Raw genomic sequence first — 23130 nt, 5'->3', positions numbered from 1 at the left:
CACACCACAATGAAGAGCAGTCTGCAGCCCCCACTTGCCGCAACTAGACAAACCCCATGTGCAGCAACGAAGACCCAACACAGCCAATAAATAAACAAATTTATTTTAAAAAAACCCCAAAACTCTTTATGAAGAATTATTTTTTAAAAAGATAGAAAAAAAAGTTTACAGTTGGTTTTAAGTTTAAACATAGCTAAGTAATATGATAATGAATATAATTTAAATCTACACTGGAATTTGTAGGGGGGTTCCTCCCTTAAAAGGATATCACAAATATTGTGAAAGTCTGTAATATGACAGCCTAGGTTATATAAATATAACCTTTGTATTTATGGTAATTTAAATTATAATAAATTTTAAAGGAGCATTTAAAAAGTGAAACAACAAACAGGCTATGTTTTGGGTTGCATCCTGGCAAGATAAGCCATTTTGAAAGATTTTGGGGAGACAACTAGGGAATTTCAATACAGAATGGATGAATGTAAGGAATGATTAAATTCAAGGATTCTACAATTATGACAATTACCAGTCCGAAAGGAACTCAAAGTGTTACTGAATTTAATCACCCTTAGGGTTTGAATCCCTTCTACTATAACAGTGGGTTATCTCCTTATCCAGTAATAGGGAAATCCCTACCTCCTGAGACAGTTCCCCAAATCAGCTCACCTAAAATCATTAGAGTTTCTCGATGAACAATGAGGTAATTACTTAATTAAAAAGAAATAGGACTGCATATAAATAGCAGCAGTGGCATTTAAACAAACAGTGTTCTTTAGTCTTCTTGCTGGGAAGGGAAAATCTTGATACCGAAGACTTCTGAAACCTAAAGTGTGCTACCTCACCAGATTAATTTTAAAAAACAAACCTATAAATAGGAATACTCCTGATATGCATTTTGCATGAGATTCCCTTTCTACATGTACACAGATACCCAACATTTACTGGACTGTCTTTCAACAAATCTTTCAGAATTGAACACTTCTGCTAAATTATTCCCTAATCAACATAAAATGCACAGTGCTGTTCAACTGTTACCTGAAAATAAATGTACTTACCTCCTGTGCATCTCTTGCTGCCTTTGCATCATCCTCATTGTAGCGGTTACAGTTGTACCTTAAAATAAGTGAAGAGGATTCCATAAAGCCATAAATCAATGAAAAGGGAACAAATCACACAGTTTTAGCCTGGATGTAGAGATTACCTAGAACCAATATTCTCCTTTACACAGATAAACTGAAGTGCAAAAAACAAACACTCCTAGTGTCTGAATCCTTTCCATAATAGTGACTCAGTTCTCTACTAATAATTGGCAGTTCCCCACCTCCCGAGGTAGTCCATTCTAATGATTATCAGTAAGCTGATTTGAAAACACTGTTATTCTAGAACTTCCACATACCAACTGTAGTTTGAACTTCTAATTCAATTTCTGAAAAAAGAAATCACCTCATCTCCTAGGTTGTCTGTTATTTAGCCAAATATTCCCAATTTTTCCAGAATTACTCACCTTCTTATCTACTTGCATGCACAAAAAAGAACCAATAGTTGACAGACTGCTATGTAACAGGTGCTGTGCTATATGCTTTATATGCTATTACAGTTTACAGGAATCACTGAAAACTGAATAATACACAAAACGAGGAGCAAGGGGAAATTTGCCTAGAGAGGTCAGCTCTAGGAGTGGAGATGTGTAAGACTAGCATCTCCCTTGTTCTGATTACTCTACCAGTTTTCTTTAATGGGAGCCTTCATTACAGGAGCAGCTGATGTTTACTAAATATATATATATCATCCACCTACTAAGGACTTTAACTGTACCATCACATTTAATCCCCTCAACCACCTTATGAAATATATATTATTATTATCCTCATTGAGCGGACCAAAAATTAGGTTTTGGGAAGATAAGCAACGTATTTAAGGTCACAAAAACAGAGTTTCAGAGATGGAAATTAAACTTATGCCTGTCTGCCAACTGAGGACCATGCTCTTAACTAGTGAGTTCATGTCTTCAGAATCTTTTAACAGTGACCTTTCTAGAAGAATTTGGAATTTAATCTAAATCTTGTTAAACTGGATTCATTATTCCAGCTAGTTAAGCCCTTCAGGATTATAATGCTTTATATATTCAATACCCCTCTTTGATGTTACCCCAAAATGTATACAAGATTCTTCTATTAGTTCAAGAAAATTATCAATACAACTGACCAGAAAAGCAGTATATAGTTTATGTGAATAAAAAAAGATGAGGATGAAGCCTTTCAGCAAACCTTTAAAGCATTCCACTAGGGAGACATAATCTATTATCTGTACTCCAAGTAACGGTCATTCACTTAATCCCAAACATCCCTGTCTGTATTCACAGCCTAGGCCACAAACCTCTCAGTCCACAATGAAATACCTTGCTGAAATTCACCAAACATTCCCTAATCCATCACTGTAATAATACCATTTGATTCTGAAATTTCACATAAGAGAAAAACTAAATTATATGGTTCATATGCAGTTTGTGGAATCAATCAGAAATCTTGGAAATTTGGGATTACATTCTGTCTTCTCCCAATCTTTGGTACCTTTCTATTTTCAGTAAGTACTCAGAAATAACCAACAATGGCTCACTGATCTCATCCTAAAGTTTTTAAAGTAAACCAGACCACAATTCACCTGAGTCAGGAGACTTATTAATTTTCCCCCGGCTTGGGTTATAATCCTCTTTCACCAATAACTGCTCTACTCAATTTAGCCCAAAGATGATCTCTTCTTGCCCTCTACTGGTCAACTATTAACACCTCTTCTTCCTATCTGATATATCCTTTAAAACTTTCAATATTTTTAGATATTTTTGAGCCTCAACTTATTCTGGGCTTTACTTTGCCAACATTATTAAGAATTTTAAGGCCAAGAAAGCAGGGCCCATCTTTACTTCTAACTCAGATGACTGATAGTGCTACCTGGAATGCTATTTTGAAGATTCTGAGGCATTTTCAGATTTAAACAAGAAAGCACAGCATGATTCATTTGCAATGTTAACCACAGGTAAATGCAAGGCATAAGCAACATTTCTGATAGCCCTGGTCCAGACCATTCTTCATTCTTCTGTATCCATCATTTGTTTTGTACCCTTTAGATTTTTCAGTACAGCTCATTTAAAATTTGAGTTGTGATCAGAGATTTCCTTACACACAGTCTCTTCACTCTCTCTTCTTCCCCATTCCCTCTCCCCTTCATTAGGCTTGTTTAAATACACTCACGTGAATTTAGTTTCCAGGAACACTCTAATCCTCCAGTTTGCCTTCCTAAAATCTAGAGTACCTAAACCCCAAATACCTCTCCCTTGGCTCTGACAGTGGTAAGATCACTTTCTTTACTTTCACTTAACCAATTAGTTTTTACTTGGTTTAGAGCTGATTTCAGACAGACAATCCCTCTTACTACTCCTCTAATTAATGAAACTAAAAGGGAAGGCTTGCCATTGTCCTAAGTTCAGATCCTCCTCATCTTGTCTTGACTTGCCAATTCCTTCCCCTCCCACCCACTCTCTACAAAGCAGCCACAATGTCCAGATAATGTATGTAAAGCACATAATAAAGAGCCCTCTCATCTAAACTACAGATCTAATCTTGTCACTCCCAGTTGAAATCCTTCTGATGATGTCCAAACTACTTTAGGTCCCAACCTATTTTCTCTTTTCCTATTCCCCACAATTTATGAGGGGCCACAAACTCAAACACCAATAGAAGACAGGCAAGTAACATAAATTAGTGAAAGGCAATTTGCATATTATAACACCCAGAAATATTTTCACTTTTACCAGATGTGCTAGCTCCCATTTTTCTCATTTTGAGAAAAATGCATCAATGCATCCTTTATTTAACATGCATTTTTCCCAAACTGGTAAGACACATGCATGGAACAAAGGTATACATTGCTACCAAACGTGACTAGTGCCATCATGATACATGAAAATGCCAATAAGCTTCGGTCTTGGGGGAAAACAAACTGCAAAGTAAAGGCTCCATCTAAAGGGCTACTGCTCAATTCCATGTGATTTTTGCCAAACAGAAATGCAGGACTGTTCCTGGGTTTCAAAGAGAGGCTAAAAATCTGGATTGCACTGGGAAATTTTCCAATTTTTAAAGTTTGGGACAAATATTTTGTTTAATGGCATGCAGGATAACTAAAAGACAACTGTGGAATGGGTTTTGCCAAGTCTCTTAGTTTTCAACTGTTGTCTAGAGAGACATGTTAGACAATGCAACTCTTTTCTGAATAAGTCATGTACTTTCACATCATTCTACCTCTGTTCATGCTGCTCCATTTGCCCTGAATGTTATTTCTACCACTTTTTAAATGAATGAACCCTTAGTCCTCCTTAAAGTTCAACTCAGTTGTTATTTGCTCTGTGAAATAAGCCTAATCAATCCCTCTCTCTGGATATCTTGCATATACTTCTAACACTAATCACACACTGTGTTCATTTATCTAGCTTCCAAGTTAGATGGCAATTTCCATGAGATAGAAACCTTATACATAATATGCAGCAGATATATCACATACTTATGTGAACACGTTCTTCCCTTCATTTCCCCAACCTACCAGGCAGATCCATGTGGTTCCCAAGGGCCAAGACACACCCAGCAAAACTCTGCTTTACAGTTCTGGTTACGACAGACCATGTGATTACAACCGCCATCCTTCTCAATTGTGACATGGCATTTGGGACATTCCTATGAAGAGAAACTATAAAGTTGGTGTCAATGCTACACTGAGGAGAAGCCAGTTCTAGACTTGGTTTATTTTTAAATACATTTATTGTGATTAATATATGTAAAGCACTTAGTCAAAAACTTAATAATGACTATTGAAAATGAGTTATTATTGGCTTTTAAGGTGTAAAACAATTTAAGGATTTGTTTCAGTGGGGTTGGGGGACAAAAATATTTTAAGTACTTTTAATCATACACATACTAATAATAGTTTTATGGGAGGTTAAACATTTTCATGTAAATATAATATATTCTTCTAGTGACATCTAGAAATAATTATTGAATACTTCCTGTATCCCACACACTGTTCTCAGTGTTTTATATGCATTAGCTCATAATCCTTATAGAGGTCCTATTCCTATTTTCATTTGTCAGATGAATAAACTAAGAAAATTTTAAAGAAACTAGTCCAAGGTCACACAGGTAGCAAATGGTAGTCAGGATTCAAACAGAAGCAATTTGGCTTAAAGAGTCAGGCAAGCAAGACTGGTAAATTCTTTTTGTGGCTACTGAATTTCCCAACTTCTGCCAAATACCCCTGTTTTAAAGTCTTCTCATTGTGGTCCATTTTCAACTGTGCCACAGAGATGACTTTTTTTTTTTTTTTTAAACCAAGTCTGTGTCATTTTCTTGGTTGCTAATGAGCCAAAGTTATTATCCTACAGGCATATTGTTTTTTCTATTGAAAAAATCTAGATCAAATTTACTCATTATTTTTAATAAAACTATAAGATGTAAAGCTTAGATTTTTGCTGTTCTTTTTGTGTTTGACATCTGTTACCCCGTAAGAGGGGGAGCGTATCACCCATCATATTATTTGTACAATTCAGCTACTGTGAACAGATTATGCTACCCATAAACTATAGTAATTTAAAACAGATCAATACAGCAATTTTTAACTATACATTTTCAATAAAATTTTTGAAGTCACTCACATAAAAAAATACTACATTTTCCCAAAGAAGCAAATTCCAGGCCTAAAATATCTGTTTCATTCTATGTTTCTTAGCTATAATTAAACAAATAGTATTAATTTCTTAACATACCAATAATCTGCAAATCTATTTAAGGGGCTAATAACAAAAATAAGCTTCTGAAATGTGTCAGGAGAAAAACTCCTCAGTTTCATCTCAAAACTGCCAAGTGGATAAATCTGTTATTAAAAATTGCCATTCTTGCTTAATAATTTACCTTCTAAACAAAGTCAAACATATTCAAGCCTATACTCCCTATTTTAAACTTGGGGATTTAGATTATTTGGGGATTTTTCTAGATGCAGAAAGAGAGCTACAGTTTAATCAAACTACTTAGGGAAAATATAACTGCCCTATTCTAAACACTAGTTTGACAGCATATTTAAAGATTCTGGGATTTTAATGAACATTTCTGGTGGGGAAATCTTCAATTTTTGAAAAAGAATGCTTGACTACCAGGAAAGTTTTTAAAAAATAACAAAAGCAACCACTTCCTGACAAAGTTTTTTTGAGTGCCATAAAGTATGTTTATCATGATGATTTTAGAGAGCACAGAAATATTAACTTCAAAACCATATTCCTCAATGATGTGGGCACTTGTTTTATGTGACAGCACTCACTGTTTTACTGCTAATGCTCTCTGGGAGACAGAAATGTATACATATGTCAAACAACTCAATGTTCTTTAAAGCATCATCTTCATATACGAAAGACAATAATAAAAATAAATACCCCATGAATAACCCTATTATCATCACCCAAGTCACTTCCTATATGAATAGGATATAAGATTGAATGTTTATACAATTTTCTACTAAACAATTAGCTGGGTACATAGTTCGGATTCAAATGCTTACCTATTAGTGATAGAAAAGAAGGGTGCTCAAGATTATTTGCATTTGTAAGACATTCATTTAGGGTTAAAGAAGTGGTTCCCGGCATAAAGATATTGAATTTTGAAGCTAGTATCATGACCAATGTAATTCAAAACATAAAAACCAAAAAACCAGGGATACTCATATTACCCCAAAGCTTCTATTTCTCAGGATTCAAGTCTCTTTAATAAATCATATTTTGGAAGTTTAACATGTTAAAAATGTTAAACTTGTTATAAGCCCAGTTCAGTTACATAACAGAAAGCCATTCAGTCATTCTGAATACTGCCCTAAAAAAGGACTCCTTAAAAGTTAAACCCTAGGGATTTTAAAAGGCAGAAATATAGTCTAGTTAAAAAAAAAAAAAAAAGGCTAGGTGGAATAAACCCTGTAATACATTTGTATACTAAAAGGCAGCCAAGAACCATATGAAAAAATATTATCAAACCCCAGGATAGAAAAATTATCAACTATCACTTTTCCAAAAGAAGAAAACTTCTAAAGCAGAGTGCCATGCATACTGCGGTACTGCAGTCAATAAAATAAATTCAAACAGTAAAACAAAGGACAATTATTAATAGGCAATCATTCTGAAAACAAAAAGCAAACCTTAATCAAGAAAAAGGTAAAACAAGGCCCTTTACTAGGTAAAACGTACTACTTTTGCTAATGCTGATACACCTATCCTTATCAGTTTCAATACCAAGAGTTTACTGAAGGAAAACACCAACCTTTGTGTTGGCTGCAATCCAATTAGAGGTTTCACTGTCATCATCACACTTTTTAATCCACTTCTTCAACCACTGTTTAGAAATAAGAATGTTAGAGTACAATAGAAGACTCAAGGATAGTAAATAACATCAACACTTAAATACAGTCAAGTTTAAATGTAAAAACCAAAGGACAAGATTATCACTGGGTTTACTGTCTTTTAAACCAAGAAATCCTATGATTCGCATATCCAGTCCAGGTACATACAAAAATCAACCAAAGGAGGACTTTCTCTGGCTGAAATTAAGTGGGGAACCTAGAGCTCAACAAGAAGTCCAGCTACAAGGTGTGTCATTCCCCTTAACTAATTACAAAGCCTTCCAAGGGAGGTGCCTTAACCCTCATTATTCAGGAGATAATAACCAGGAGATGACTTTACTCCTAAGGAAAGCTCCCTGAATACTTGCAAAAGATCACCTGAAATAAAAAGGGCAAAATACTATCTTCCATCTACTAATGAATAAATAACAAAACTCTGGGCTGTGGCTTTCAGTCATAAAGTCTTAGAAGTACTCTACTACCTTATTTAAAAATGAAAATGCCAGGCAAACTCACCTTACATTTAACAGGGTCATGCCAATTTTCTCCACAGTTAAAGCTGTTAAGTGACACAAGAGTTAAAAGAATTAAGTCCTACTTACTGTAAGTAAACAAACAAACAACTTCATGCTTTATAGTTCCTCAGTACTTATCAGTTTCTAGTGACTGGCAAATACAAGGACAGGAACCACATCTATTTTATTCTACAGTAAATTATTTAGCATTTAGTATTAGAACCAACACATATTTGGATATCTGTATGTGAAATGAAGACTTACTTGTAAGAATGAAGACATGCTATGATGACAATTTCATAATAGGTGACTATCTAAAAATAGCTACCAAACTGTTAAGACAATAAAATCATTTACTTAGATCTGTATTTTTCTGATAGTTTTTAATATGTGTAACTCCTTGTGCCAACCATTGTCTAATTGAAACCAAAATGAAATCATGTTCAGTAATTTGAACTTAAGTTTCAATCACTGCTTCATAAGCATACATTAAATATTTTATTTAACACTCCAAATGAAGTTAAAGTCTGAATTTGTAGGGTAATTCTATACTTTAGTACTAATACCCAGTAAGCAATATGTGGGAAGCAAACAGGTCACAGCTTTGCATGATCCAACCAAACGAACCTCAGCCCAGTAGAGATAAACTATACCAAGCAAGGTATAAAACAAAAGACTAAGACTACATATTCTCTAAGACTACATTAATTGCTAATTCCTTTGTTTTCTAGGTACATGGTATATACATTTGTTTAAAAAGTATAACAAGAATAAAGACAAATGCTTGCAAAAAAGTAACCATGGAATGGCTGATTAACTAGCTAATCAAGTAATTCAGGAATGCCAAAAATCCTGTGCAAATTAGAAGAATAAAGTACTATCAGTTTAAATGAAGTCAGGATGATGGTTACTTCTGGAAAAGAAGATGGGGAATGGAATGGAGAAGGGAACATCAAGAGGTTTCAAATGTATCTGTCATGTTTTACTTCTTGACAAAAACAAAATACTGATTTTGATTAAGCTGGGTTATAACTATGTAAGTATTCATTGCTGTTATTCTCTATATTTAAGTCTGTATTTGAAATATTTTATACTAAAAGTAAATTTGAAAGTAGGTAAGGAATCAGACCCTACCCTCTGTCTACAGGGTAAACTCTGAAACAATAATGCATATTTAATCTTTGCCAAAATAGCACGTATTTTAGATAAATTTAAGCTCTATGAGTTTACCTACTCTTTTTGGAAATATTTAGTATTAATGATGTATAAGTCTAATTCTATAGATGACTGGAGGAAAAAGTGAATGCTATGGAATACCAATAAAATGTCTATTTGCTAGTCATAGAGCCCCTTGGCTTGATTGGCTTCTCATTTCTGAAAAATCCATCCATAAAGGAATGTAAGATCATCTTAACTCTTCAATACATGGTATTAGAAATTCCCTGCTAAAATGAACCTAGAATTCAAAGGCTAAAGAGTATGCTGTAGAACTCCCAAGAATCAAGGTTACCAAGAAAGCTGTGGCGAGAGGCCCCACAGAAAAACTGTTAGTTAAAAAAACCACATCTAATCAACTAAGTTTTATCTTTCCAAATTTATCTGCATATTTTTTTAGGAGTAAGATTAAACTTGTCAGAATAAAGGAAATTAAAAACAAATACCTAACTGTGTATTTTATTTCCTAAGAGATAACCTGAAAGAGATGAAGAGCCATGAGGGAACCAAACATAATTTCACAAAATAAAGTCAATCAGAAATGAGAAGAACTGAGTTCTTATCTCAGATTTTTAAGTTTGTTCCCATATATGTTCCAGTGGAGCATGTGACAAAATATGATCACAGCTGCGTTTTCCTCCCCATGAGAAAACAAATCCAAGAGTTAGAGCAACAAAGAGAGAGGAAAAATTATCTTATGATGTGACTTTTTTTTTAAATTAATTAATTAATTTATTTTATTGGCTGTGTTGGGTCTTTTTTGCTGTGTGCGGGCTTTCTTTTAGTTGCGGTGAGTGGGGGCTACTTTTCGTTGTGGTGCGCGGGCTCCTCATCGCCGTTGGTTTCTCTTGTTGCGGAGCACAGGCTCTAGGCGTGTGGGCTTCAGTAGTTGCAGCACATGGGCTCAATAGTTGTGGCTCACGGGCTCTAAAGCTCAGGCTCAATAGTTGTGGCGCACGGGCTTAGTTGCTCCGTGGCATGTGGGATCTTCCTGGAGCAGGGATCAAACCCGTGTCCCCTGCATTGGCAGGTGGATTCTTAACCACTGCGCCGCCTCGGAAACCCTGATGTGACTTTTTAATCTAATTTTTATTTAAAAGAAATATACACTATTTAAAATTGATATCGCCCACCTACCTGAGGTAAAGAATTTTTTCTATTTTTTTCTTTTTCTTTTTTCTTATTGGGGTATAGTTGCTTTTTTCTACTATTTTACACCAACAATAAATAGAAAAGCTATGTGCACTACTGCAATTTAGGATATCACTTGCTTACCAAAACTGGCGCCCACATTTGCAGCGAACAGGTTTAGCATCAGGATACTGGACTTTAACAACATGGTGGCAATCTGGGGCAGGACACCACTTTAACAGTCGATTGCACTTAAATACAAGTTGGAAAATAAAAAAATGACAGCAAATTAAATCATGATGCAAGATTTCCTAGCACACGATGCAATTATTTATACTACTTCCTTACTATCACAAAGTGGGGATGGTACCACCAAACCTGCCACCAATACTTAGTCTTCTACAGCAATGCTTTTGGACGGGTTGTTTTTCTAAGATTATAGATCATTAACAAGCATCAATCTGTCTATGGTTCTATTTCAGGGCTCTTTTTATTCTATTTTATTTTATTCTGGCTGCACCAGGTCTTAGTTACAGAACACAGGATCTTCGTTGCAGCACATTTAGTTGCAGCATGAGGACTTCTTAGTTGCGCCATGCATGTGGGATCTCGTTCCCCAACCAGGGCCCCCTGCACTTGGAGCGCAGAGTCTTATCCACCGTACTACCACGGAAGTTCCCTGGTAAATTTTAAAAGATACAAGAAAACAAGATACGCTCCTACTCAGGGAAGGAGTTTTCACGCTATAGAAAAGTATGAAACAAGCTAAGGGATACACATAGAAATCTCTCTCTTGGACCATAAAAAGCTAAGAACAAAAGCCAGTTCTAAACACAGCAAAGATCGCATTTTAGTTCGTCAAAAGAAATATAATTTTTTAAGTATTTTTATTATGTGACAAAACACAGCTCAAGGAACACTCCAACAGAATTCAAGTTTACTGACCATTTCAAAAAATATACTATTCCCCAAAAATGCTATTTTTCTAGAAGATCTGACCTTCAGATCTAAAAAAAATTAAAATTACTGTCTAGAATTGAAATACCAAGTTACACTGATACTCTTGAACAGGGGCTGGAAAACTTCTTCCACATAGAGCCAGAGAATAGAGATACTTGGCTCCACGGGCCATGGCCTCTTTAGCAACTAGTCAACTCTGCCACTGTAGCACAAAAGCAGTCACAAAATAGATGGGCATGTTCAAATAAATCTTTATTTACAAAAACAGGCAGGCCATAATCTGCCAACTTCTGTTAGAAGATATTGATAAAACAAACACAAACTACACAATTCTTTTTAAACAAAGTTTACTGGTAATGGAAGATAAAACAAGCAGAGATATAGCAGGGTTAGAGTGCCAAACATGATTAAACATGACATCACTAATAATCAGCTACAATTCTCTGCTAGAGATAAAGACTATAAAAATAATTTTATTATCAAAGCTCAAGATCCATGAAAAGACATCAACTTATTGGTTTGTCACATTCCTTTGAAAATAAAGGTATTTTGGTATGCTTCATAAATAAAGACAATAACTGAAGTTATTGCAAAGGTGTTTCTTATATATGACAAACTGATATTCCTATAAATAAACAGAATTCCTTTTATTTAAAGAAAGAAAACTTATGAGAAATCACTTACCTCTACAAAGCTATTTGTTATTAAATGCTGATACTTTAATTTAACTTTTGAATCTGTGATCAGGCGCCTGAAAGCGAGAACAAAAATAGCTTATCAGGAAGTTTTCAGCTAAGAGTATTTTCCACATTTATGAAACAAAATTTCAATGCTCTGTGCTATAAATACTGCCTTAAATTGAAAATACTAAAATACACATAAACTGTCAACAAATGGAACTGTATAAATCAAAATAATAATTTCAAAGTTTCTATAGTTTCATTTTAGATGCTTTCCCGTTTCTTATACACTAAATATTCTGTTTTTACCCAGTTTGTATTATAGTCTAATGACTTAACAAACATTGCCCCTTTCAGAGTTTTCTGACTTTGATATCTTGCCTTAAGACAGCAATTCTCAGACATCTTCCCTAAGATCCTCTCCCAAAAATCAGTGTGTGAAATAAGGGATGTTGATAGGAATGTTCAGAAATGGATCCAGTTTTGCTATATATAATTTTGATAGCCTCCTTCTTCTGAAATCTTTTGGTAATTTATCAGAAATGCTTACTGATTGCAACCTGGCTTCCCTTATCCACCTAGAACACTATAATTGACAAGAATTTCTTGAACTCACAGGAACCCATGAAAGTGAAGAACCCTGAAGCTTAAGTTTCATTAATTTTTATGGTAAACACTCCTGTGGGTATTATAAGAAAATGGTGTTAAAGCAGAAAAAGAGTAACCACTGACAAAGCCAGCAAGAATGATATCAAAAATGCCTAGTTCAATCTCAATAAAATCTCCTAAATGAACGAGAAAGATATGTACAATTTGGCATCATCTAATTCTTGAGTTTCTTATCCCACTCACTTTTCTTCCATAAGACCCCACCCACCCTGGGACATCCCTGGCAGTCCCGTGGTTAAGACTCCACGTTTTCACTGCAGGGGGCACGGGTTTGATCCCTGGTCAGGGAAATAAGATCCCACATGCAGCACGGTGTGACCAAAAAAAAAACCCCCAAAACTAAAACCCACCCTTGTCCTGTGCCACTCACATCTGTATTCTTTCAAAACAGTATGCACAACCCTTACTCAGACGTTTTTGCTTGGGGCCACATCCCTTGGAAAGGAAACAAAAGATTACCATGGTGGGACCCTAAGGTGGGAGAGCCTAGATTAGAATACTGGCTTCACAACTTACTAGCTATGAAATGAGGGTAAGTTCTTTGACTTTTCCATTTCTTCACTTTACTAATCTGTAAAATGGATAGCAGAAATAGAGCTGGGAGACTAGAAGAGTGCCTGGCAAATAGTAAACACTCAATAAATATAAGATGAAGCTGCTATTATTATTATTATTTAACTCAGCTAAGATGTACTGTTACTCAAGGAGGCCTTTTCTGACAAGTCACCATACCAGTCTAGATGTAGACCACCCTCCCTTAGTTCCTATGGCATGTTATACACTTCTCCTTTACACAATGTATAGTAATTTTCATTAGACAGCTACCTGTACAATCATTTGTTTAATATCTGCCTTCCTGCTTCCCTATCCCCAACCAAACAATAAGCTCCATGAAAGGATCTCTTATGTCCAGTACACTGCCTGGTCTGTGGAAAGTGTTTAATAAGTATTTTTTAAATGAGTAAACCTCCACATTTTGCAGATGCTGAAACTGAGGTATAAAAATAATTAGTGCACTTGGCAGTTCCTCAAAAAGTTAAACACAGAATTACCATATGACCCAGCAATTCCACTCCAAGGAATATATACTCAAAGAGAATTAAAAACAGGTATTCACTAAAAATCTTGTACACAAATCTTCAAATAACACAAACGTTTCTACAAAAAGTGTAAATAACTCAAATGTCCAAGAACTGATGAATGGAGAAATAAAATATGTAATATCCATACAATGGAATATTATTTAGCCATAAAAAGGAATGGCAGGGACTTCCCTGGTGGCGCAATGGTTAACACTCTACACTCCCAATGCAGGGGGGGCCCACGTTCAATCCCTGGTCAGGGAACTAGATCCCACACGCGTGCCGCAACTAAGAGTTCAAATGCCACAACTAAGGAGCCTGTAAGCTGCAACTAAGGAGCCTGTGAGCTGCAACTCAGGAGCCCACCTGCCACAACTAAAACCTGGTTCAACCAAATAAATAATAAATACATACATACATAAATATAAAAAAAAAAAAGGGAATGGCATCCTTATAACATGCTACAACATGGAACACTGAACTTTGAAAACATTAAGTGAAAGAAGCCAGATACAAAAGATCACATATTGTATGACTCCATTTAAATGAAATGTCCAGAATAAGCAAATCCATACAAACAGAAAACACATGAGTGGGTGTCAGGGTCTAGGAGGGGAGGGAGTGAAGAGTGACTGTTTAATGGATATGGGATTTCTTTCCGGGGTGATGAAAATGCTCTGGAATTAGATACTAGTGATGGTTGCACAACATTATATAAATATACTAAAAGCCACTGAATTGTGTAGTCAAAATGGTGAATATTATATGAAATTTACATCAATTAAAAAATAATTAAGAACCAGACTCAGGGACTTCCTAGGTGGTGCAGTGATTAAGAATCTACCTGCCAATGCAGAGGACATGGGTTTGATCCCTGCTCCAGGAAGATCCCACATGCTGTGGAGCAACTAAGCCCATGCGCCGCAACTATTAAGCCTGCGCTCTAGAGCCCATGAGCCACAATTATTGAACCCGTGTGCCGCAACTATTGAAGCCCGTATGCCTAGAGCCCGTGCTCCACAACAAGAGAAGCCACACTGCAATGAGGCGCCTGCACACCACAATGAAGAGTAGTCCCTGCTCTCTGCAACTAGAGAAAGCCCAGGTGCAGCAACAAAGACCTAATGCAGCCAATAAATTAATTAACAATAATAAAAAAAAAACCAGACTCTAAGTCAGAATCCCTGATTTCCAAATACATCTTACTCCTTTTATTACCCATAATGCTTCTCTGATGTGACAAACCCTAATGATTTCTTACAGATGACTCTAGCCTAAGCATAACTGGCGAGAAAAGGTCAGCCATAGATACTAGGCCAAGATAACTAAGCATTAATTAATTTGGTGATAGGGAAGAAAAAGAAGTGATCTCTCATCTTTGAGAATAAGCACTCTCAAGAAGGCAAGTGTCAACCTGGCCATTAATAAGATAATTCTCTTCACAAAAACCTGTTACCATCACTTCTGTTGAAAATAGCTATCATGCCAACTGTCGTCGTAGAATTTTTATGAAAGTAAACAAAATGACTTCTACTGAATGCTTTCTATATATACATTCTGAGCACATAGTCAGAAGCATTTAAACACCCTTGAATTTTGGGATAATTCTACGCTTTTACAAATGAGACAACTGGAAAGCTGTTTTGAAACCGGGTAACTTTAAACCAGGATTTTTTTTCAGTATGCCAAGTACTAAACTATGCCTTATACTTGTATAACAGCACCTTGAATAATTCAACAATATTATGCCTCAATTTAGGAATAATGATGAAATATTTTTCTTTAAAAAGGGTCCCCCCCCCGCACAACCTGACAAAACAATTATAGATAAGTATAAAGAATGAAATAAAAATCACCTTTAACCCTATTACTCAGGAGGAATAACCACTCAACATCTGGACCCTTCCTTCTATTTTCTGGTAAATGTATGATATATAATTTTAAATAGAGAACTTACTACATATTACTTTATATCTTAGTTTTTTAAAACTAAATTATAGGCATTTTCCAATGCATTAAAATAATTTCATAAATCTTTTTAAAAGCTGTATTACATTCCATTTTCCCCTACTGTTGGGCATTTTGATTTGTAGGATTATGACAATGTGATGATTAACAACTTTATAAAATCTTTGCTCAAATTTCTGGTCATTAAAAAGCAATGTAACATATACTATACATCTGAATTCATCTAATCACAAACAAAGGTCAAAACGATCTTACAATCATCTCCAGCTCATCGCCTTCTTTTACCAGAGTCAATCTGACGCTACCTTGAAAACACATTCGAAATCCAACCATTTCTCACTACCTCCTCAGCTTCAGTCCTGGATCAAACCACCATCATTTCTCTTCCAGACTATTTTAATAGTCTCCCAATCTCCTTGCTCCCACTTAGTCTCTTTTTAATACCAGCAGTCAGAGCAATCCTATGTTACCATGTCATTCCTCTGCTCAAAATCCTCTCACGGCTCTATCTTAGAATAAAAGCCAAAAACCTTATAATTGCCTATAAGGCCCAACACAATCAGCTTCACGCAGCCCTCCAACACCCTTCTCCTGCTTCCCTTCAATCTATAACTTTACATTTACAGTTCAAAAACATTTTTTAAAGTCTAAATAATAATTATCAGTAATTTAATCCCTATCTATATATGCTTTACCTTATTAATTACCAAAACTTGACAGATTATTTCATTTTGCATTTCAATGAGACAAGGAAATTATTTCAGTATAAACTTGAGCTCTGATCCCTTAATCATATATTTTTTAAAACAGAGAGTAGTCTATACATTTGTGATAAATTTCCTACTTAGAATACTAAAGTAGTGCTTTTCTGTTTCATTGTAAAGAAATAATGGGGGGCATTAATTTACTCCACTATGAGACATACAACTTTAAAGTCTCATGTTTTCAAAGCATCTCCATAAACTCTCTGTAGACTGCCTTAAAAATAAACACAACCTTGGGGTAAGCAGACATTTAATAAGTAGCAATAACCATAAATGAGGGAAAATGATGAATTAGATGCCATTAAAATAAAAACTTCTGTTCACCAAAAATCATTCAGAGAGAAAAAAGGTAAGCCACACATTGAGGAAAATACTTGTAATACATATATCTAACAAAAGACTCATACCAGAATAATATTTTAAGAATTCTTAGAAAGTAATTAACAAATAGACAAAGTAACAAAATTTTAAGAATGAGCAAGTGCCTTCAATGAGAACTTCATAAAAAAGGGATATCCAAGGAAAGGTGTCTGACATCATTACCCACTAAGGAAATGCAAATTAAAACCACAATGAGATATCCCTACATACCCACTAAAATAGCTAAAATTAAAAAAGACTACTGTGAACAAGGACTAGAGCAGTCACACATAACTAGAAGGAGTGAAGGTACAATTACTTTGGAAAAGTAGATAGGTACTCTGGCATTATATATTGTAAAGCTAAAAATTCTCACTCCTGAGTATATACCTGAAAGAAATTAGTGCATATCTACTCAAAGACATTTAGGAATATTCTTTGTAGTTTTTTCACAGTAGTTAAAACCAAACAAACCAAAATACTCCAAGTGTCTATTATCAGGAGAATGAAAATACTACAAAGCAAAAACAAAATAAACCTAGAAACGTACACATCCATTGAACAACATGCACATTATCTCAAAGACACACGTTATGTTAACTGAAGCTAACATAATTCCATTAAAATGAGGTTCAAAATCAGGCAAAACTAACTTGTGACAGAAGTCAGAATAGGTCATGGGGTGAGACGGATACTGTCTGGGAAGAGGCACAGGGATGAATATTCTGCACTGGAAAAGTTCTATACCTTGATCTGGGTGGTTAGTAAAACATACTTTTAAAGTTAATGTATTTTACACACTTAACTGAATTTATTTTAGAACTTAAAAAGTAAAAACTGATAACTAATAAAAAAATTAAATACAAAAACAAAAACCAATGCATCACAAATTGAACTGATTCTAATTAAATAAGAATGATATATTTCCACTGTAAAAGATGAGATACTCTACTATACTGTTATTAACACACCAATATCAAAGTTTAGTCTGTCTCTTGCCTCAAATGGTACAAACCATGTGACTTCATGTAAGGCTCTACACAGCTTCTTGTGAAGCCTATGTGATAGAATGTAAAAAATAATCGTCTGACTTGGATGTTTGGAATATTCTTCTTGGAGCAGCAGAGGCTTAGAGGACTACATTTACTTTTCCCTGGATCCATCAGATTACTTGGTTTTTGTAATATTTATACTTATAATATTATAAAAGTACTGGTTTACAATTTTGTGACTAAACCTATTGACAAAACATAAAAGAAACTGTTACAGGATAGATTTAACAATAAAGTTGACAATGTAAAGTAATTATGTAACTAACAGAAATTAGGAGGTAGAAAAGATTAAAGGTGAATGATAGCATAGAGGCAGTAATTTCCTCACAAGGTAAATAGTTAAGATTCACTGCTTAAAGTTGATTGAACAGGAAATAACTATCAAAGAATAGCATTTAAGTTGTATTATCTAATTTAAGATTTATTTATTTACTTGTTTGTTTACTTATTTGGCTGTGCTGGGTCTTAGTTGCAGCACTCGGGATCTTCACTGCCGCATACAAGATCTTCACTGTGGCACTCAGGATCTTTAACTGCGGCATGTGGGACCTACTCCCTGACCAGGGATCAAACTCAGGCCCCCTGCACTGGGAGCATGGAGTCTTAGCGACTGGACCACCAGGGAAGTCCCCCCAATCTATTTTTTAAAAGAACATTTCACTCACGTGGGGAATTAGCCAATAGAGGTGTGCATTATCTATGCCAAGATCCTAAGATGCACTTTTAAAAAACCTTTTTTTATATCTGAAATATAGTTGATTTACAATGTTCTGTTAATTTCTGCTATAGAGCAAAGTGATTCAGTTATACGTATATATACACACTCTTTTTTATATTCTTTTCCATTATGGTTTATCACAGGATACTCAAAATAGTTCCCTGTGTTATACAGTAGGACCTTATTGTTTATCCATTTTATATACAACAGTTTGCATTTTCTAATGCCAAACTCCCAATCCATCGCTCCCCCCAACCCCCTCCCCTTGGTAACCACAAGTCTGTTCTCCATGTCTGTGAATCTGTTTCTTTTTGGTAGATAAATTTGTGTCATATTTTAGATTCCACATATAAGTGATATCATATGGTATTTGTCTTTCTCTTTCTGACTTACTTCACTTAGTATGATAATCTCTAGGTCCATCCACATTGCTGTAAATGGCATTATTTCATTCTTTTTATGGCGGAGTAGTATTCCATTGTATTTATGTACCACATCTTCTTTATCCATTCATTTGTTGATGGACATTTAGGTTGTTTCCATGTCTTGGCTATTGTAAGTAGTGCTGCTACGAACACAGGGGTGCATGTATCTTTTTGAATTACAGTTTTGTCTGGATATATGCCCAGGAGTGGGGCTGCTGAATCATATGGTAACTCTATTTTTAGTTCATTTTTTAAAAATCATATGTATCAGTTAAAGCTTTAAAAAAAAAAAATCATCTGGCATAATTTTGCTAGAATTGAGTGGCAATGAACTGCTGTCACCATCTCTGCTTATCTGTTTCTAAAAACCCCCACACACGAAAATAAACCATTCTATTTTTTAGTTACACCTTGCAGGATGTTGAATGAGAACACCACAATTCCAGATGTGTATTAATGATAAAAGAGTAAAAAGGTGAATCCATAGCTTTGCGCAGTGGCAGTATCGCAGCCAATGAGGTTTATCCGAGGCACGATTATTGCTAATTGAAAAAGGTGAATCCAATGAATCACTAATTTTAAGAAGTAAGTCTAAGAAGCACTGAAAGATCAGTGAATAATTTTCATGCAGTATTATACCAAGGTTAGAGTCACGCATCCTGAATGGAAATAAGCAAAGAATTTAGTCAACGGCTGTCAACTTACAGCCTAAGAAAGAATACAGACAAGAATGTAGGCAATTACAAAAGTGTAGGGTAAGGGAAATATGGGGGAGCTAAGGAGCACATAGGATGTCCATCCAAACCAAAATGAAAATGAGTTAAATCGGGGTGTGAAGAATGACTAAGACGGCAAGTAGGTTAAGAGAACTGAAGAATAAAACAAAGCGAGTACTGCTTGTAAGAAACAAAGTCAGGAGATAGTAAGGGGAAAAAAAAAAAAACAAAATCAAGCCAAACCAAATGCACAGTACTTTCAAGAAAACAAGTTCTATGTGGCTAGAATGGAGAATGTGAGAAAAGATGAGGCAAAAGATGAAGTTGCACAGGTAAGCAATGTAAGACAACGAAAGCCATTTGTGAAGAAGAATTGGAAGGTGGTAACACTGGGTATAAGGGAATCATTTAGGAGCCAGCTGCAGAGTCCCAGAGCTAAGAGAAGATGATGGCTTGGATCAGGTTAATGGCAACAAAAACAGAGAGAAATGGATGGATTTAAGGGTAATTAGGATGTGGAATTTACAGAATTTGGTGCAATGATGACTCTGAGAAATGCAGGAGAAAAGTGTTATCAGGGATTTCACCAAGGTTTCTAATTCAGGCAAATCTTTAATATCAAGTGATGCCATTATCTGACACTGAGAAGCAAGAAGAATGAGTTTGGCGGTGGTAAAGGTAGTAGGAGGGCTGGACAAGATAAAGCCAGAGGAATGTACAAATGAAGATGTTCAATAGGCAGTGATATATGGGTCCCAAGCTCAAAAAAGAGTGTTAATCTGGAGACATAAATTTGGGAATTTCCAATGTATGGCTAGGGAGAGTGTATTAGTGCATAGAGTGAGAAGAAGTAGTGGGATGGACAGAACCATGAGAAGCATTCTTCTAGGAAGAAGCAGAAAAAGATGATTTTGGAAAGTCAATTAGAGTATATCTGGAATAGGCCTAGGCTGGTGGCCTTAGGAGTACCTGGCTGAGGTGAAGGGGATTTTACTGGAAATGAATAGATCACAGAAGTGAAACGCTGTGGTGGCAGGAGTTTTCAAACATAAGTATCAAAACCATACTAAGAGGGACTTCCCTGGTGGCGCACTGGTTAAGAATCTACCTGCCAATGCAGGGGACACGGGTTTGATCACTGATCCGGGAAGATCCCACATGCCACAGAGCAACTAAGCCCGTGTGCCACAGCTACTGAACCTGCACTCTAGAGCCTGTGAGCCACAACTACTGAGCGCAAGTGCCACAACTACGGAAGCCCATGTGCCTAGAGCCTATGCTCCGCAACAAGAGAAGCCACCAAAATGAAAAGCCCACTACCGCAATGAAGAGTAGCCCCCACTCTTCACAACTACAGAAAGCCTGCGCACAGCAATGAAGACCCAATGGAGCCAAAAACTAAAATAAAAATAAAATGAAAAAAAGTAAAGGGGGGCGGGCATACTAAGAGAGCTTGTTCATATTACTGGGCCCTATCCCCAGAGTTTCTGATTCAGTAAGCCTGGAGCTGGGCCTGAGAATGTGCATTCTCTTAACAAGTTTCTAGGTGATGTTGATGCTGCTGGTTGGCGGACTACACTTGGAGAACTACAGGGCTAGGGTGTAGAATGAACTATACATACAGTCACTGAAATCAAACTGGATGACAGCAAGCCTCAGGAGAAAGAAAAGACTGTGAGTCCTACAAATAATTCAGATGGGACAAACCAAGATGTCAAGCAGAGAGGAGCACAAAGGACCATGATACAGCTGGATAACATGCCTCAAAGGATTTATGGATTTTAAGCCAAAGAAGAGAAACAGTCTGAAGGTCTGAATACAGCATTTGGGACCCATGCGGACAATGACTTCACCTCTTGACCATAAGATACAGAAGGGGAAAAAAACTAGCTTCAACTTCAGGGTTAAAGGATAATGTGTCTTCAGGAAGAATCAGGTTTCAGTTTCAAGTTCCAAATGAGTTTAATTCAAATTAAAACAAGAAATCACTTTTTAAATCTATCAAGTTGGAAATTAAAAAAAAAAAAAAAAAAAAAAAACCATAATCCATGATTGGGAAGGATTCAGTTTCTTTCATACTAAGAAAAGAATTTTAAGGATATTTCAATTATGGATCTTAAGAGAAACATGAAAAAAGTACATTCTCTCATTTAATTAACCTTCTACATTCTAAAAGAAAAATTATTTATTTAAAAGAACATGGAAAAAAAATTAAAGAAAATGAAAGATATACCATAAACTATTTAAGGTGAAAATAAAAACTCATCTTCTCAACTCCCAAACCCCCAGCTGATATCCACATTTCAATTCTCTTATGAGTATTATGAAAATCTTCTATGCATGCACCAGCATGAATATTCAAAGAGTTCAAGAAATCCCAAAGAGGATAAACACAAAGAGAATCACATCTAGATATATCATAGTCAAACCTGCCTTAAGCCAAAGACACAGCACATCTTGAAAGCAGCCAACAGAGGACAACAGTATAACCAATAGCTGACTTATCGGAAACTGTGGAGGCAAGAAGGCAGTAGAATGACCTATCAAAGTGATGAAACTGTTAAACAAAAGCCCAAAGAGCATATACATTTGTGGAAATCACCAAACTGCATTACAAAAAGGCTGCAACAGTATACTCCTCATTGTACTATATGCTCACTTATATTAGATACTACCAAATTCTTTTTAATGCTTTTATTATTTTTTAACTTAACGAGGCAGCACTCGTTTATAACATTATATATGTTTCACTGCCACTAAATTCTTTAATCCTTTTCAATCTGAAGTGCAAAAATTTTTTTCCAGTGTTGGAGTATCTAATTTTGATTTATATTTATTTAACCAGGCATGATCAACAATAACCTTCTAACCACATCTCACTGCCCAAATACCTCCCCACTCTACACTATCTTCTTCTATACTACCAAAGTTATTTCTAAAATGCAAATCTTACTATCAGTCCTAATAACCTTCTATGATGAAACTCATCATAAACTGTCAAACTCTTTTAATCCTCATCTTTAGTAATCTGCTACTCTGTGCTCTAGGTACTACAGATACATAATAGAGAAGTTCATGGACCATTTAAAAAATATTGGCATTCCTTCTTTAACTAACATTATCCACTCCTTCAACCCCAATTTTTTTTAAGAAACCTCATCTTTTCCTTTCCCTATTGATAGTTATGAATCCAATTTTTTATACATTTATTTATTTATTTGTTTATTTATTTATTGCTGCATTGGGTCTTTGTTGCTGCACATGGGCTTTCTCTAGTTGTGGCCAACAGGGGCTACTCTGCATTGTGGTACACGGGCTCCTCACTGTGGTGGCTTCTCTTGTTGCAGAGCACGGGCTCTAGGCTCACAGGCTTCAGTAGCTGCAACACACAGGCTCAACAGCTGTGCCTCATGAGCTCCAGAGTGCAGGCTCAATAGTTAGGCACACGGGCTT

General features: G+C 35.7%; 1 protein-coding gene and 1 pseudogene across 2 annotated transcripts in view; one reads left to right on the top strand and one right to left on the bottom strand.

The window, feature by feature from the left end:
- The window catches only part of ARIH1 (ariadne RBR E3 ubiquitin protein ligase 1), a 102295-nt gene that overhangs the window by 8696 nt on the left and 70469 nt on the right, over positions 1–23130 (bottom strand). For both annotated transcript variants that reach the window (XM_057723233.1, XM_057723234.1), the window contains 6 exons: positions 11928–11994; positions 10428–10534; positions 7939–7981; positions 7344–7415; positions 4594–4724; positions 1056–1113 (listed from right to left, as the gene is read on the bottom strand). In XM_057723233.1, coding sequence (XP_057579216.1) covers positions 1056–1113; positions 4594–4724; positions 7344–7415; positions 7939–7981; positions 10428–10534; positions 11928–11994 — 478 coding nt within the window. The remainder of the gene's footprint in view (positions 1–1055; positions 1114–4593; positions 4725–7343; positions 7416–7938; positions 7982–10427; positions 10535–11927; positions 11995–23130) is intronic.
- Positions 19447–19600, top strand: LOC130847549 (U4 spliceosomal RNA; annotated as a pseudogene).

Source organism: Hippopotamus amphibius, chromosome 2, assembly GCF_030028045.1.
Source record: "Hippopotamus amphibius kiboko isolate mHipAmp2 chromosome 2, mHipAmp2.hap2, whole genome shotgun sequence".
Classification (NCBI taxonomy): Eukaryota; Metazoa; Chordata; class Mammalia; order Artiodactyla; family Hippopotamidae; genus Hippopotamus; species Hippopotamus amphibius.
Note: the sequence above shows the minus strand (reverse complement) of the source record. Positions and strands in the feature narration are given on the sequence as shown.